This window comes from Oncorhynchus mykiss, chromosome 26 (genome assembly GCF_057628025.1).
Source record: "Oncorhynchus mykiss isolate SJ-2025 chromosome 26, ASM5762802v1, whole genome shotgun sequence".
Classification (NCBI taxonomy): Eukaryota; Metazoa; Chordata; class Actinopteri; order Salmoniformes; family Salmonidae; genus Oncorhynchus; species Oncorhynchus mykiss.
In genome coordinates, this window is record NC_143047.1 from 44,701,960 (window position 1) to 44,720,094 (window position 18,135).

General features: G+C 43.6%; 1 protein-coding gene across 10 annotated transcripts in view; it reads right to left on the reverse strand.

Annotated features, from left to right (window-relative positions):
- The window catches only part of LOC110526832 (troponin T, fast skeletal muscle isoforms), a 29,367-nt gene that overhangs the window by 7,925 nt on the left and 3,307 nt on the right, over positions 1 to 18,135 (reverse strand). The window contains exons 2-10 of one of the 10 annotated variants that reach the window (XM_090222097.1): positions 17,026 to 17,064; positions 16,637 to 16,650; positions 8,580 to 8,699; positions 2,699 to 2,716; positions 2,244 to 2,264; positions 1,661 to 1,679; positions 1,220 to 1,259; positions 928 to 1,044; positions 281 to 358 (exon numbers count right to left, since the gene is read on the reverse strand). In XM_090222097.1, the coding sequence (XP_090078223.1) occupies positions 281 to 358; positions 928 to 1,044; positions 1,220 to 1,259; positions 1,661 to 1,679; positions 2,244 to 2,264; positions 2,699 to 2,716; positions 8,580 to 8,699; positions 16,637 to 16,650; positions 17,026 to 17,064 (466 nt within the window). Of the gene's footprint in view, positions 1 to 280; positions 359 to 927; positions 1,045 to 1,219; positions 1,260 to 1,660; positions 1,680 to 2,243; positions 2,265 to 2,698; positions 2,717 to 8,579; positions 8,703 to 16,636; positions 16,651 to 17,025; positions 17,065 to 18,135 lie in introns of all 10 variants that reach the window. The other 9 variants (XM_090222096.1, XM_090222103.1, XM_090222099.1 and 6 more) reach the window with 9 other exon arrangements.

Genomic DNA, 18,135 nt, shown 5'->3' on the forward strand with positions numbered 1-18,135 from the left:
AACAACAACACCCATGTTAAGCAACAACAACACCCACGTTAAGCAACCACAACACCCACGTTAAGCAACAAAAACACCCACGTTAAGCAACCACAACACCCATGTTAAGCAACAACAACACCCACGTTAAGCAACAACAACACCCACGTTAAGCAACAACAACACCCACGTTAAGCATCAACAACACCCACGTTAAGCAACCACATGTTGGTAAAAAAAAAACAACTTAAAGTACATGTTGAATTCATGTGTTTGCCTGCAGAGTTTAGGCTGTACAGACCTCACGTCTGGCCTGGCGTTCCTTGTCCTTCTCAGTGCGTACCCTCTGGATCTCAGCCCTCTCTGACCTGCGTTTCTCCTGAGAGGAATAGAACCACAGACACAGTTGTTCACCGGTCTGCCAGCAGAAGACATGGCTTACTGTAGCCTTGTTACTTGGGCTAAGAGATAGGTTGTTAGGCCACCAGAACACATGGTTTACTGTAGCCTTGTTACTTGGGCTAAGAGATAGGTTGTTAGGCCACCAGAACACATGGCTTACTGTAGCCTTGTTACTTGGGCTAAAGGTTTGGAATTAAGTTCTAGAAGTTCTTCAAGACAGAAGCCCAAAATTCCCAGAAGGTCAACATCGATCTATGTATCAGTTTGGGCTCCATTCTGCAAGTCAAGCATAGTTTCTACTCCTGAATTTATACCTGGTTCTACCAGGGTTAAGGTCAATTCCATTTAAATTCCAGTCAATTCAGAACGTTAACCAAATTACAACTCCAATTCCAAATGTTCCTAATTGAAAAGAATAGAAGAAGAATTGTAGTTGTAATTGCAGAGTACTTCCTGAATGGTCCGCAATTGAAATGGATTTGACTCCCAGACCCTGGTATGTACACCTGTGTTTACAGCTGTAAGGGCGAGGTAATAACAGCTCACAATTCTGGACTTGAGGGCGATAAGCTCCTCCTCCTCCTTCTTCCTGTTCTCAAAATGGACGTCGATCAGCCCCTGCAGCTCAATCAGGTCTTTGTTCTGACGCTTCTTATGGAGGTCCTGTTAAAACAACAAAAGTTAGAGAGAGATTACAGTCAGAGAGAGATTACAGTTAGAGAGAGATGACCTCAAGTGTTGTATCAATGTACCAGACCTAAACGGTTGCTTTCTTTTGGCCAAGGATGTTTTAGTTCAGGAAACAGGATTTAGGATAAAATATTTATAGTGTACTTACGTCAAAGTCCACCTTCTCGCCATCAGGGACCTTAGGGACTCTATGGAATGTCAAAATATGCCACGTAAGTTATATCTAATGCTTTTAGGACAACTCAGCAAAATTCACCTGGTTCTGGAGCTGCCACTGTTGGTTCTGTCCTTATAAAACATTTAGCATACAAGCTACAGGGTTACAAACATGTGGAAGCCAGGGTCCTGGACTTCCGGTTAAAATTCAGTTTCTGTTCAGTCAATTCACCAATTAAACTGAAATTCTAGCGAATTCCAATTCCTTCAATTCCTCTTTCACTTGTTTTTTTCCTTCCAATTAGGACAATTGTAATTGTAATTTCAGTTTACTTCCTGAACGGATTGACTTGATCCCAACCCTGATGAACACACACACACACAGCTTGAATTGGTTGGTTTGACATGAATGTTGGATAGAAGTTCTACTCACTTGAACTTGGGCTTCTCCTCTGTTCGGTAAGAGCATCGTAAACGTGGGGGGAAGAATATATTACAGTGTTAGAGATATCACATAACCAGTGACAAAGATCTCAAGCAACAGATCCAAAATGGAGGTTCGGTTAATCAAGGGGACATATCCGTGTGGACACACTTCGTGTTACATCTCTGGGCCGCAGTTTCAGGCTACTTTTATTCACTTAGAAAAAAATAATAACTAATTCATATTATAATAGGAAAAGTAAACCGTTTTGTAGGTTTTACTTTCAATTTCACGATGTTAATTTGGTATGTGTTAGTGAAAAAAAAGCTGTTAACATGTATAATAACAGATATGTACAGTGTAGGTGCTTGTAAATGATGAGTAGGACAAGAGTAATACTTTACTATTCACTATGTAGGATCTCTTTGCTATTTATGACTTTATGACTCAGAAATTACAATGAATTGTCAATAAGTACCGAAAACATCGTTGCCATTGTGATTAGATTTTGGCTTGACTTTCACACTCAAACAGGTAGAAACCACAAGCAAAGCAACAGCAACACTCTAGCAGTCAGAGAAATACAAAGTACCATCTTGTTCTCCTTCCTCGACTGGTTTGGCAGAATGTCATGCAGGAAGAGAAGCAGACAGAGCAGACATGAACATAGGAGTCACTGCAGCATTTCATATTCCGTCACCCTTTCTCACGCTGTCACAACAGGTCTGTTTGCTGTCATTTCTCATATAGGCCACTCAGGCCGTAGTTTCGCGTGACAGACTTTTCACGTGAGATTTGGTTCTTGGTTCCCGAGATTACTCAGGCCTTTAACTTTCATTAATTTGTTGCGAATATAGGGGAAAGATATTTAGCAGGAGACTACATTTGGGCAGTGTTTTGCTACTGGAGCACGTGGACTCATGGACAGGGTCTCTTTCTCCAGTCTTGCGATAGCGTAAACCTCCTGAACTGGGAGAGGAGACTGACACAGTGCAGTCTGTCCAATCAGAGGTACACATACAACTTTAAGAACTTGAATACACATACCTTCCTCTTCATAGGCCTCTGCATGCAACAAACATCCAAAGCAAGAGCAGAATAGATATCATGATTAGTGATATATACTGTACATAAGCTCAGGACAAGCTGTCGGTGCCCGCCAGGGTTGCAAAGTTCCCGGAGAGTTCCAGAAATCTTCCAATGGGATTTCTGAAGAAGAAAAACTGGAAATTCCCAGAAGTTCCCAGAAGTTTACAACCCTGGTGCCTGCTAGCGCATTCAGTACACATTCCGTTGACTAGGCACAGCTCTGCAGAACATTCACTCAACCCAAATTGAGGTGTTTATGACCAGTGTAATACACCATACATTAGAGTAAATGTGGCCAGAAGTACACTTCAAGAAAACAGGTAAATATGAATATGAACTATAACAATAAATAATTGATATACAGTATTATATTAAATAACACCCCAATGTGAGAGATAAACAAGTTGTTAATTAACGGTCATCAACTTTCTGCACCGTTCCTGTAATCAGTCCTTTATAGGTTAATAAAATAAGCTTTTCAGACAAGATCGCAAACGGGGCAAAGAAAGATCCTTTTATATGAGGAAACGTCATCCTTCATCCGTGCCGTTACGGTAATGAAACACAGGTATAACGAGGTTGAAGGAATGAGGGACCGCCTTCCTCAACATCATCTCTGTAATGGTGAAATTAGGACCATTGAGGAAGAGAGGTGGGCATGGATGAAAAAAAGACCTTCATCCACATAAAGTCATCAGGTTATTTTGGAGTAGGATTTAAATATGTTAATCAGGTTATTTTGGAACAGGATTTAAATATAATAATCAGGTTATTTTGGAGTAGGATTTAAATATGTTAATCAGGTTATTTTGGAACAGGATTTAAATATAATAATCAGGTTATTTTGGAGTAGGATTTAAATATGTTAATCAGGTTATTTTGGAACAGGATTCAAATATAATAATCAGGTTATTTTGGAGCAGGATTTAAATATGTTAATCAGGTTATTTTGGAGCAGGATTTAAATATGTTAACCAGGTTATTTTGGAGCAGGATTTAAATATGTTAAGCAGGTTATTTTGGAGCAGGATTTAAATATGTTAATCAGGCTATTTTGGAGCGGGATTCAAATATGTTAATCAGGTTATTTTGGAGAAGGATTTAAATATGTTAATCAGGTTATTTTGGAGCAGGATTTAAATATGTTAATCAGGTTATTTTGGAGCAGGATTCAAATATGTTAATCAGGTTATTTTGGAGCAGGATTAAATTATAATCAGGGTATTTTGGAGCAGGATTTAAATATGTTAATCAGGTTATTTTGGAGCAGGATTTAATATAATAATCAGGTTATTTTGGAGCAGGATTTAAATATGTTAATCAGGTTATTTTGGAGCAGGATTTAAATATGTTAATCTGGTTATTTTGGAGCAGGATTTAAATATGATAATCAGGTTATTTTGGAGCAGGATTAAAATATAATAATCAGGTTATTTTGGAGCAGGATTTAAATATAATAATCAGGTTATTTTGGAGCAGGATTAAAATATAATAATCAGGTTATTTTGGAGCAGGATTTAAATATAATAATCAGGTTATTTTGGAGCAGGATTTAAATATATTAATCAGGTTATTTTGGAAAGGATTTAAATATGTTAATCGGGTTATTTTGGAGTAGGATTTGAATATGTTAATCAGGTTATTTTGGAGCAGGATTTAAAAATGATAATCAGGTTATTTTGGAGCAGGATTAAAATATAATAATCAGGTTATTTTGGAGCAGGATTTAAATATAATAATCAGGTTATTTTGGAGCAGGATTAAAATATAATAATCAGGTTATTTTGGAGCAGGATTTAAATATAATAATCAGGTTATTTTGGAGCAGGATTTAAATATAATAATCAGGTTATTTTGGAGCAGGATTTAAATATGTTAATCAGGTTATTTTGGAGTAGGATTTAAATATGTTAATCAGGTTATTTTGGAGCAGGATTAAAATATAATAATCAGGTTATTTTGGAGCAGGATTTAAATATGTTAATCAGGTTATTTTGGAGCAGGATTTAAATATGTTAATCAGGTTATTTTGGAGCAGGATTTAAATATAATAGTCAGTTACTTATGATGGAAGCTTCCTTTCTTCCATTGAGCATTTTCATCCATTTGCCATATTCAAAACATTTCTAGAAAGCAACCTCCAGGTTCTAATACATTCCCATCATATACATAAAGTTTAGAGCACTACAAAATCAGGGGCTCATTATCTTTTCTCCAGTTGCATTCTGGGAGAAGCAGCTCCCGGTGAGGTGATATAGTAAGTATGTAAGATAGCATCTCCCGGTGAGGTGATATAGTAAGAATGGAAGATAGCAGGTATTGGTTTAGCTTTAGTTTCTTGCACCCTTATTAGTTTAGTAAATATTCCCAGGTAGGGCTAGAGTATATATTCATCCACAAGCCCAATGCATCTGCAGCATCTAACACCACATTCATCACTAACCCCTAGCTCCTACCACCTGTCTAGGCACATCTAACACCACATTCCTCATTAACCCCTAGCTCCTACCACCTGTCTAGGCACATCTAACACCACATTCCTCATTAACCCCTAGCTCCTACCACCTGTCTAGGCACATCTAACACCACATTCCTCATTAACCCCTAGCTCCTACCACCTGTCTAGGCACATCTAACACCACATTCCTCATTAACCCCTAGCTCCTACCACCTGTCTAGGCACATCTAACACCACATTCCTCATTAACCCCTAGCTCCTACCACTGTCTAGGCACATCTAACACCACATTCCTCATTAACCCCTAGCTCCTACCACCTGTCTAGGCACATCTAACACCACATTCCTCATTAACCCCTAGCTCCTACCACCTGTCTAGGCACATCTAACACCACATTCCTCATTAACCCCTAGCTCCTACCACCTGTCTAGGCACATCTAACACCACATTCCTCATTAACCCCTAGCTCCTACCACCTGTCTAGGCACATCTAACACCACATTCCTCATTAACCCCTAGCTCCTACCACCTGTCTAGGCACATCTAACACCACATTCCTCATTAACCCCTAGCTCCTACCACTGTCTAGGCACATCTAACACCACATTCATCATTAACCCCTAGCTCTTACCACTGTCTAGGCACATCTAACACCACATTCATCATTAACCTCTAGCTCCTACCACTGTCTAGGCACATCTAACACCACATTCCTCATTAACCCCTAGCTCCTACCACTGTCTAGGCACATCTAACACCACATTCCTCATTAACCCCTAGCTCCTACCACTGTCTAGGCACATCTAACACCACATTCCTCATTAACCCCTAGCTCCTACCACTGTCTAGGCACATCTAACACCACATTCCTCATTAACCCCTAGCTCCTACCACTGTCTAGGCACATCTAACACCACATTCCTCATTAACCCCTAGCTCCTACCACTGTCTAGGCACATCTAACACCACATTCCTCATTAACCCCTAGCTCCTACCACTGTCTAGGCACATCTAACACCACATTCCTCATTAACCCCTAGCTCCTACCAGCTGTCTAGTCACATCTAACACCACATTCCTCATTAACCCCTAGCTCCTTCCACCTGACTAGGCACATCTAACACCACATTCCTCATTAACCCCTAGCTCCTACCACCTGTCTAGGCACATCTAACACCACATTCCTCATTAACCCCTAGCTCCTACCACTGTCTAGGCACATCTAACACCACATTCCTCATTAACCCCTAGCTCCTACCACTGTCTAGGCACATCTAACACCACATTCCTCATTAACCCCTAGCTCCTACCACTATCTAGGCACATCTAACACCACATTCCTCATTAACCCCTAGCTCCTACCAGCTGTCTAGGCACATCTAACACCACATTCCTCATTAACCCCTAGCTCCTACCACCTGTCTAGGCACATCTAACACCACATTCCTCATTAACCCCTAGCTCCTACCACCTGTCTAGGCACATCTAACACCACATTCCTCATTAACCCCTAGCTCCTACCACCTGACTAGGCACATCTAACACCACATTCCTCATTAACCCCTAGCTCCCAACACCTGTCTAGGCACATCTAACACCACATTCATCATTAACCCCTAGCTCCTACCAGCTGTCTAGGCACATCTAACACCACATTCCTCATTAACCCCTAGCTCCTACCACCTGTCTAGGCACATCTAACACCACATTCCTCATTAACCCCTAGCTCCTACCAGCTGTCTAGGCACATCTAACACCCCATTCCTCATTAACCCCTAGCTCCTACCACTGTCTAGGCACATCTAACACCACATTCCTCATTAACCCCTAGCTCCTACCAGCTGTCTAGGCACATCTAACACCACATTCCTCATTAACCCCTAGCTCCTACCACCTGTCTAGGCACATCTAACACCACATTCCTCATTAACCCCTAGCTCCTATCACCTGTCTAGGCACATCTAACACCACATTCCTCATTAACCCCTAGCTCCCAACACCTGTCTAGGCACATCTAACCCCACATTCCTCATTAACCCCTAGCTCCTAACACCTGTCTAGGCACATCTAACACCACATTCCTCATTAACCCATAGCTCCCAACACCTGTCTAGGCACATCTAACACCACATTCCTCATTAACCCCTAGCTCCTAACACCTGTCTAGGCAAATCTAACACCACATATCTCATTAACCCCTAGCTTCCAACACCTGTCTAAGCAAATCTAACACCACATTCCTCATTAACCCCCAGCTCCTAACACCTGTCTAGGCACATATCAGATCTCATCCTCAAAACCCCTAGCTCCTACCACTATCTAGGCACATCTCAGATCTCCAAGTGCAGAGGGGCTAGGGGCTAGGGCCTAGGGCCTAGGGCCTAGGGGTGGATTTGGGATTGATCATGATCGGTGATATTAAAGAAGCAGTTTGAGAGGAAGCAGCTGAAGCCATTCAGTGAGGCAGAGGCGTGCTTGAGAAAGTACATGAACGTGTACTGTAGCTGTAACTAATACTCATACTAGACTATGGGTATACAGTACCAATATGCACACCGCACTATGGATACACAGTACTAATACACATAGTATACTATGCATATACAGTACTAATATACAGTACATAGTATACTATGCATATACAGTACTAATATACAGTACATAGTATACTATGGGTATACAGTACTAATATACAGTACATAGTATACTATGGGTATACAGTACCAATATGCATACTGCACTATGGATACACAGTACTAATATACAGTACATAGTAGACTATGCATATACAGTACTAATATACAGTACATAGTATACTATGGATATACAGTACTAATATCCAGTACATAGTATACTATGGATATGCAGTACTAATATACAGTACATAGTATACTATGGATATACAGTACTAATATACAGTACATAATATGCTATGGATATACAGTACTAATATACAGTACATAGTATACTATGCATATACAGTACTAATATACAGTACATAGTAGACTATGGATATACAGTACGTAGACCAGGGGTGTCAAACTCATTTTGCCGGGTGGGCCATGTTCAGTACCCCCCCCCCCCCCCCCCAGTACTCAAACCAGTCCCATGAATCAGCTCACAGGGGATCCAGTATGTTTGACACCCCTGATGTAGACGATAGAAGTATGCTTTCTTCATAGAGGGCAGTTATGAAGAGGAGGCACCTCCAGTAGCTCAACAGTTAACATTAGTGCCTCAGGGGTTTGAGGTGGAGACAGGGGGGGGGGGACACTATCAGGAGGGACTATATACTATATTAGTAGGTCTCATCTATGTCTACCTGGGGGACAGGTGTGGTTGCACGAGGGAAGGATGAATGAATAAGCTACGCCACATACCTTCCTCCTCTACAACCTCGGGCTCAGGCTCAGGCTCGGGTTCTGCCTCCTCCTCTACCTCCTCTTCCTCTACCTCCTCCTCTGGGGCTGCCTCGGGGGCTACCTCTACTTCTACTACCTCTTCTTGGGACACGCAGCAGAGCACACAGCATGCAGCGGGAAACCAGGGGGAGGAAGGGTTTCGGAGAGAGGTTAGATATTTGTTTATGAACGCGTATAAGGAGGAGAGAGAGAAAATCTGGTTAGGGTTGTAGGATGAAATTAGATTACTTCAGTTTTAAGAAGGAGGGATGAGAGAAGAGAGGAGAGGACAGTACTGTCCTGCTGGGGTGTGTGCAGCGAGCAGTGATGCTGAGAAGAACAGAAAGAGAGGAATGAGAGAAGAGAGGAAAGAGGAATGGAAAAAGATGGGTAGATGGCATTAATAAGATGAAGTGAAATGGTACGTTATGAATGATTGATGGTTTTCTGCATACCGGAGATACCTGATTTTGAAAACGTGTCACATGACCAAAAAAAAAAATGTGGAATTCCTTATCGCCCAATCACATTTTTCATTATTTTTTAAGTTTTCTAAAATCACTAAAAAGTCACTAAGTTAAAACAGTCACCCTTTAAGAAGTGTTTGACAAGCCGTTTGATAAATCAAACGTGATTAAGCACAGATAAAACAAACGTAATGATGATAAATGATAAGCAAGCAGGGATTTTGTGAGATTATTATTTTTTCTTTTTTACAAACGCTTGATCAACAATGACAGACTTTATTATCTAGGGAATTCAGTTGATCACCGGACAAACAAAGCAATAAGTATTTCCATTCCACCTGACGAACTGGTACACGAAGCTCACACACAGGGAAGGCTGTACGGGTATCATTATGTGTGGCTGCATACTGTAATGTCATTGTGGTTGCTAAGTTACAACAGAGAATTCGAGCGCACCACTGAAGGTCTGAGTCCATGTTAAATCTTTGCTTCGTTTGTGGGAAAACAGACATGAATCAAATCAAATCAAATTGTATTGGTCACATACACATGGTTAGCAGATGTTATTGGTCACATACACATAGTTAGTAGATATTATTGGTCACATACACATGGTTAGCAGATGTTAATGCGAGTGCAGCAAAATGATTGTGCTTCTAGTTCCGACAGCGCAGTAATATCTAACAAGTCATCTAAAAATGTCACAACAACTACCTAATACACACAAGTCTAAAAGGGTGAATGACATATATACAGATAAATATACATATAAATGTATATATGGAAGAGTGATGGCTGTGCGGCACAGGCAAGATGCAATAGATGGTATAAAATACATTATATACATATGAGATGAGTAACGTTGTGTGAATCTGACTTCATACAAAGCTAGCTTTCCAGTGCAGTTAAGATGTTTATGAGCTCCACATTACAGATATTTGAAGGGAAGCAAAAGCGGTTGTTAATTAGTCATAAAATATCACGCAAATAATCTATTAAAAAGACTTGCAAAGCAGGCATTGTCAAACACATTTCAGATTAAGGGTAAGAGTCGACAAATTAGTAAGAGTGGAAACGCCATGGAAACCGAATTGTCTGTTGTTGTTGTTGTTTTTTTTTTTACCTTCCTCGTCTTCAGTTTCCGCAAAAGAAATATGGTGAAACAAAAAACACATGTCATTTCTCAGATCATAAATTGGTCCAATCCTTGACCTGAGACATGACTCTATAGGAGACATTTCTTAGTTCATAAATTGGTCCAATCCTTGACCTGAGACATTGCTCTATAGGAGACATTTCTCAGATCATAAATTGGTCCAATCCTTGACCTGAGACATTGCTCTATAGGAGACATTTCTTAGTTCATAAATTGGTCCAATCCTTGACCTGAGACATTGCTCTATAGGAGACATTTCGTAGTTCATAAATTGGTCCAATCCTTGACCTGAGACATTGCTCTATAGGAGACATTTCTTAGTTCATAAATTGGTCCAATCCTTGACCTGAGACATGGCTCTATAGGAGACATTTCTCAGATCATAAATTGGTCCAATCCTTGACCTGAGACATTGCTCTATAGGAGACATTTCTTAGTTCATAAATTGGTCCAATCCTTGACCTGAGACATGGCTCTATAGGAGACATTTCTTAGTTCATAAATTGTTCCAATCCTTGACCTGAGACATGGCTCTATAGGAGACATTTCTTAGTTCATAAATAGGTACAATCCTTGACTTGAGACATGGCTCTATAGGAGTCTATAGCCTTGTCCCAGGTCAAGTCAGAAACATGCTGATCATACATACTATATAATATCCTCCATGACTGCATAAATTACACGCTATTTGTGAGTTTGACAAAAAACATTTATTCAAACCCATGCGTATATAATTTGCATTCTCTAAATAATAGCACATCTTCACTTGAAGGCTCATCTAGGGTTGTATCCAGTCTAGGAGGACAGGACAGTATACCATCATCTAGGGCTGTATCCAGTCTAGGAGGACAGGACAGTATACCATCATCTAGGGCTGTATCCAGTCTAGGAGGACATTATACCATCATCTAGGGCTGGGTCCAGCCTAGGAGGACAGTATACCATCATCTAGGGCTGTGTCCAGTCTAGGAGGACAGTATACCATCATCTAGGGCTGGGTCCAGTCTAGGAGGACAGTATACCATCATCTAGGGCTGGGTCCAGTCTAGGAGGACGGTATACCATCATCTAGGGCTGTGTCCTGTCTAGGAGGACAGTATACCATCATCTAGGGCTGGGTCCAGTCTATGAGGACAGTATACCATCATCTAGGGTTGTGTCCAGTCTAGGAGGACAGTATACCATCATCTAGGGCTGTGTCCAGTCTAGGAGGACAGTATACCATCATCTAGGGCTGTGTCCAGTCTAGGAGGACAGTATACCATCATCTAGGACTGGGTCCAGTCTAGGAGGACAGTATACCATCATCTAGGGCTGTATCCAGTCTAGGAAGACAGGACAGTATACCATCATCTAGGGCTGTATCCAGTCTAGGAGGACATTATACCATCATCTAGGGCTGGGTCCAGCCTAGGAGGACAGTATACCATCATCTAGGGCTGTGTCCAGTCTAGGAGGACAGTATACCATCATCTAGGGCTGGGTCCAGTCTAGGAGGACAGTATACCATCATCTAGGGCTGGGTCCAGTCTAGGAGGACGGTATACCATCATCTAGGGCTGTGTCCTGTCTAGGAGGACAGTATACCATCATCTAGGGCTGGGTCCAGTCTAGGAGGACAGTATACCATCATCTAGGGTTGTGTCCAGTCTAGGAGGACAGTATACCATCATCTAGGGCTGTGTCCAGTCTAGGAGGACAGTATACCATCATCTAGGGCTGTGTCCAGTCTAGGAGGACAGTATACCATCATCTAGGACTGGGTCCAGTCTAGGAGGACAGTATACCCTCATCTAGGGCTGTGTCCAGTCTAGGAGGACAGGACAGTATACCATCATCTAGGGCTGGGTCTTGTCTAGGAGGACAGGACAGTATACCATCATCTAGGGCTGTGTCCTGTCTAGGAGGACAGTATACCATCATCTAGGACTGGGTCCAGTCTAGGAGGACAGTATACCATCATCTAGGGCTGGGTCCTGTCTAAGAGGACAGTATACCATCATCTAGGGCTGTATCCAGTCTAGGAGGACAGTATACCATCATCTAGGGCTGTATCCTGTCTAGGAGGACAGTATACCATCATCTAGTGCTGGGTGCAGTCTAGGAGGACAGTATACTATCATCTAGGGTTGTATCCAGTCTAGGAGGACAGTATACCATCATCTAGGGTTGTATCCAGTCTAGGAGGACAGTATACCATCATCTAGGGCTGGGTCCAGTCTAGGAGGACAGTATACCATCATCTAGGGCTGGGTCCAGTCTAGGAGGACAGTATACCATCATCTAGGGCTGGGTCCAGTCTAGGAGGACAGTATACCATCATCTAGGGCTGGGTCCAGTCTAGGAGGACAGTATACCATCATCTAGGGCTGGGTCCAGTCTAGGAGGACAGTATACCATCATCTAGGGTTGTGTCCAGTCTAGGAGGACAGTATACCATCATCTAGGGCTGTGTCCAGTCTAGGAGGACAGTATACCATCATCTAGGGCTGTGTCCAGTCTAGGAGGACAGTATACCATCATCTAGGACTGGGTCCAGTCTAGGAGGGCATTATACCATCATCTAGGGCTGTGTCCAGTCTAGGAGGACAGGACAGTATACCATCATCTAGGGCTGTGTCCAGTCTAGGAGGACGGAATACCATCATCTAGGGCTGGGTCCTGTCTAGGAGGACAGTATACCATCATCTAGGGCTGGGTCCAGTCTAGGAGGACAGTATACCATCATCTAGCGCTGTATCCAGTCTAGGAGGACAGTATACCATCATCTAGGGCTGGGTCCAGTCTAGGAGGACAGTATACCATCATCTAGGGCTGGGTCCAGTCTAGGAGGACAGTATACCATCATCTAGGGCTGGGTCCAGTCTAGGAGGACAGTATACCATCATCTAGGGCTGTGTCCAGTCTAGGAGGACAGTATACCATCATCTAGGGTTGTGTCCAGTCTAGGAGGACAGTATACCATCATCTAGGGCTGTGTCCAGTCTAGGAGGACAGTATACCATCATCTAGGGCTGTGTCCAGTCTAGGAGGACAGTATACCATCATCTAGGACTGGGTCCAGTCTAGGAGGACAGTATACCATCATCTAGGGCTGTGTCCAGTCTAGGAGGACAGGACAGTATACCATCATCTAGGGCTGGGTCTTGTCTAGGAGGACAGGACAGTATACCATCATCTAGGGCTGTGTCCTGTCTAGGAGGACAGTATACCATCATCTAGGGCTGTGTCCAGTCTAGGAGGACAGTATACAATCATCTAGGACTGGGTCCAGTCTAGGAGGACAGTATACCATCATCTAGGGCTGGGTCTTGTCTAGGAGGACAGGACAGTATACCATCATCTAGGGCTGTGTCCTGTCTAGGAGGACAGTATACCATCATCTAGGGCTGTGTCCAGTCTAGGAGGACAGTATACCATCATCTAGGACTGGGTCCAGTCTAGGAGGACAGTATACCATCATCTAGGGCTGGGTCCTGTCTAAGAGGACAGTATACCATCATCTAGGGCTGTATCCAGTCTAGGAGGACAGTATACCATCATCTAGGGCTGTATCCTGTCTAGGAGGACAGTATACCGTCATCTAGTGCTGGGTCCAGTCTAGGAGGACAGTATACTATCATCTAGGGTTGTATCCACTCTAGGAGGACAGTATACCATCATCTAGGGTTGTATCCAGTCTAGGAGGACAGTATACCATCATCTAGGGCTGGGTCCAGTCTAGGAGGACAGTATACCATCATCTAGGGCTGGGTCCAGTCTAGGAGGACAGTATACCATCATCTAGGGCTGGGTCCAGTCTAGGAGGACAGTATACCATCATCTAGGGCTGGGTCCAGTCTAGGAGGACAGTATACCATCATCTAGGGCTGGGTCCAGTCTAGGAGGACAGTATACCATCATCTAGGGCTGGGTCCAGTCTAGGAGGACAGTATACCATCATCTAGGGCTGGGTCCAGTCTAGAAGGACAGTATACTATCATCTAGGGCTGTATCCAGTCTAGGAGGACAGTATACCATCATCTAGGGCTGGGTCCAGTCTAGGAGGACAGTATACCATCATCTAGGGCTGGGTCTAGTCTAGGAGGACAGTATACCATCATCTAGGGCTGGGTCCAGTCTAGGAGGACAGTATACCATCATCTAGGGCTGTATCCAGTCTAGGAGGACAGTATACCATCATCTAGGGCTGGGTCCAGTCTAGGAGGACAGTATACCATCATCTAGGGCTGGGTCCAGTCTAGGAGGACAGTATACCATCATCTAGGACTGTGTCCAGTCTAGGAGGACGGAATACCATCATCTAGGGCTGGGTCCTGTCTAGGAGGACAGTATACCATCATCTAGGGCTGGGTCCAGTCTAGGAGGACAGTATACCATCATCTAGCACTGTATCCAGTCTAGGAGGACAGTATACCATCATCTAGGGCTGGGTCCAGTCTAGGAGGACAGTATACCATCATCTAGGGCTGTATCCAGTCTAGGAGGACAGTATACCATCATCTAGGGCTGGGTCCAGTCTAGGAGGACAGTATACCATCATCTAGGGCTGGGTCCAGTCTAGGAGGACAGTATACCATCATCTAGGGCTGGGTCCAGTCTAGGAGGACAGTATACCATCATCTAGGGTTGTGTCCAGTCTAGGAGGACAGTATACCATCATCTAGGGCTGTGTCCAGTCTTGGAGGACAGTATACCATCATCTAGGGCTGTGTCCAGTCTAGGAGGACAGTATACCATCATCTAGGACTGGGTCCAGTCTAGGAGGACAGTATACCATCATCTAGGGCTGTGTCCAGTCTAGGAGGACAGGACAGTATACCATCATCTAGGGCTGTGTCTTGTCTAGGAGGACAGGACAGTATACCATCATCTAGGGCTGTGTCCTGTCTAGGAGGACAGTATACCATCATCTAGGGCTGTGTCCAGTCTAGGAGGACAGTATACCATCATCTAGGACTGGGTCCAGTCTAGGAGGACAGTATACCATCATCTAGGGCTGGGTCCTGTCTAAGAGGACAGTATACCATCATCTAGGGCTGTATCCAGTCTAGGAGGACAGTATACCATCATCTAGGGCTGTATCCTGTCTAGGAGGACAGTATACCATCATCTAGTGCTGGGTCCAGTCTAGGAGGACAGTATACTATCATCTAGGGTTGTATCCAGTCTAGGAGGACCGTATACCATCATCTAGGGTTGTATCCAGTCTAGGAGGACAGTATACCATCATCTAGGGCTGGGTCCAGTCTAGGAGGACAGTATACCATCATCTAGGGCTGGGTCCAGTCTAGGAGGACAGTATACCATCATCTAGGGCTGGGTCCAGTCTAGGATGACAGTATACCATCATCTAGGGCTGGGTCCAGTCTAGGAGGACAGTATACCATCATCTAGGGCTGGGTCCTGTCTAGGAGGACAGTATACCATCATCTAGGGCTGTATCCAGTCTAGGAGGACAGTATACCATCATCTAGGGCTGGGTCCAGTCTAGGAGGACAGTATACCATCATCTAGGGCTGGGTCCAGTCTAGGAGGACAGTATACCATCATCTAGGGCTGTGTCCAGTCTAGGAGGACGGAATACCATCATCTAGGGCTGGGTCCTGTCTAGGAGGACAGTATACCATCATCTAGGGCTGGGTCCAGTCTAGGAGGACAGTATACCATCATCTAGGGCTGTATCCAGTCTAGGAGGACAGTATACCATCATCTAGGGCTGTATCCAGTCTAGGAGGACAGTATACCATCATCTAGGGCTGGGTCCAGTCTAGGAGGACAGTATACCATCATCTAGGGCTGGGTCCAGTCTAGGAGGACAGTATACCATCATCTAGGTCTGGGTCCAGTCTAGGAGGACGGAATACAGTACCTGATTTTGACATACTGTCAGAATTAATGACAAAATGGCAAAAGATAATTGTCTTACTTCCTCAGGTAAAAGACAATTGCCAGAATTAATGGGCCTGTATTGCGGACCCCATTGCCTGACAATATGTACCTGAAACTCAAATCTAATGATATAGTCTTTGATATTAACATAGTCTTTCACTGAGTGAAGCCAAACCTGCACAGAAATACACAGACTTCAACCCTTTTAGAAGGTTAGAAGAAACATTTAATTATTATCACCACTGCTGATACACAGTGTAAAAGAGTTCAGGCTTAACAACAGTATCTTTACGTTGATTATAAAGTAAACACAGAGGTGAGGACAGACGGGTTGAGAATGGACACCGTCTGTCTGTTCTTCGGGAACCCAGTTGGCGGAGACACAGCTCTAAGAATAGAGGAAGCTGTTGTACAGAAGGCCTCAACTCCACCTTGTTTAATGACATGTGGAGATACGTATCACTGATCATTAAAGTAAGAGTAGATTCTTTCAACGTAATATTGTTAATTTTTCCACTTACCCTCGATCTGATCACTGAAAAATAACAACAGTATACAGTTAACATCAATCGGCTCATTTAACTTAGAGTTATCAGTCCAACTGCTCTCTTCAGTAATAGAAAATCGCCATTCCTACCTGCATTAACTAAAACTTTAATGTCACCACCGATAGACCTCATGTCTATCCTGTTTCACTCCAACTGCAATGATTTACTAACATCGATACTCAGTGGTCAGGTTGTAAATGTCTCAGTCCCACTGACAGCACCAAAACGTAATACATTTAGTTCGTTGTAAACTATTTGGTAGCTAATGAGCCTAACAAGGAAATTAAATCCTCAATCATAAAATAAATTAAACCAAATTAAAATGAAAGGAATAAAATGAGTGATACAATGGGAATACTTACACGTCCTCAGTGTCAGACATGGTGACGGTGGATTTACACCTGGAAGAAAAGCAGGAAGGTTTCTTCATTTAAATGTATTATATATTATATATTGTAGGATGTTTTCCCCCCTTTCATCTGAAGGAGAATACCTGGGTAATACAAGGGAAGGGGGGGGGGATACCTGGGTAATACAAGGGAAGGGGGGGGGGATACCTGGGTAATACAAGGAAAGGGGGGGGGGATACCTGGGTAATACAAGGAAAGGGGGGGGATACCTGGGTAATACAAGGAAAGGGGGGGGGATACCTGGGTAATACAAGGAAAGGGGGGGGGATACCTGGGTAATACAAGGAAAGGGGGGGGATACCTGGGTAATACAAGGAAAGGGGGGGGGGGATACCTGGGTAATACAAGGAAAGGGGAGGGGGGGGGATACCTGGGTAATACAAGGAAAGGGGGGGGATACCTGGGTAATACAAGGAAAGGGGGAGGGATACCTGGGTAATACAAGGAAAGGGGGGGGGATACCTGGGTAATACAAGGAAAGGGGAGGGGGGGATACCTGGGTAAGACAAGGAAAGGGGGGGGGGGATACCTGGGTAATACAAGGAAAGGGGAGGGGGGGGATACCTGGGTAATACAAGGAAAGGGGGGGGGGTACCTGGGTAATACAAGGAAAGGGGGGGGGGGGACCTAGTCAGTTGTAAAGGGGGATACCTAGTCAGTTGTAAAGGGGGATACCTAGTCAGTTGTAAAGGGGGATTCCTAGTCAGTTGTAAAGGGGGATACCTAGTCAGTTGTAAAGGGGGATACCTAGTCAGTTGTAAAGGGGGATACCTAGTCAGTTGTAAAGGGGGATACCTAGTCAGTTGTAAAGGGGGATACCTAGTCAGTTGTAAAGGGGGATACCTAGTCAGTTGTAAAGGGGGATACCTAGTCAGTTGTAAAGGGGGATACCTAGTCAGTTGTAAAGGGGGATACCTAGTCAGTTGTAAAGGGGGATACCTAGTCAGTTGTAAAGGGGGATACCTAGTCAGTTGTTCAACTGAATGTATTCAACTGAAATGGTGTCTTCCTTATTTAACCCAACCCCTCTGAATCAGAGAGGTGCGGGGAAGGGGGGGGGGG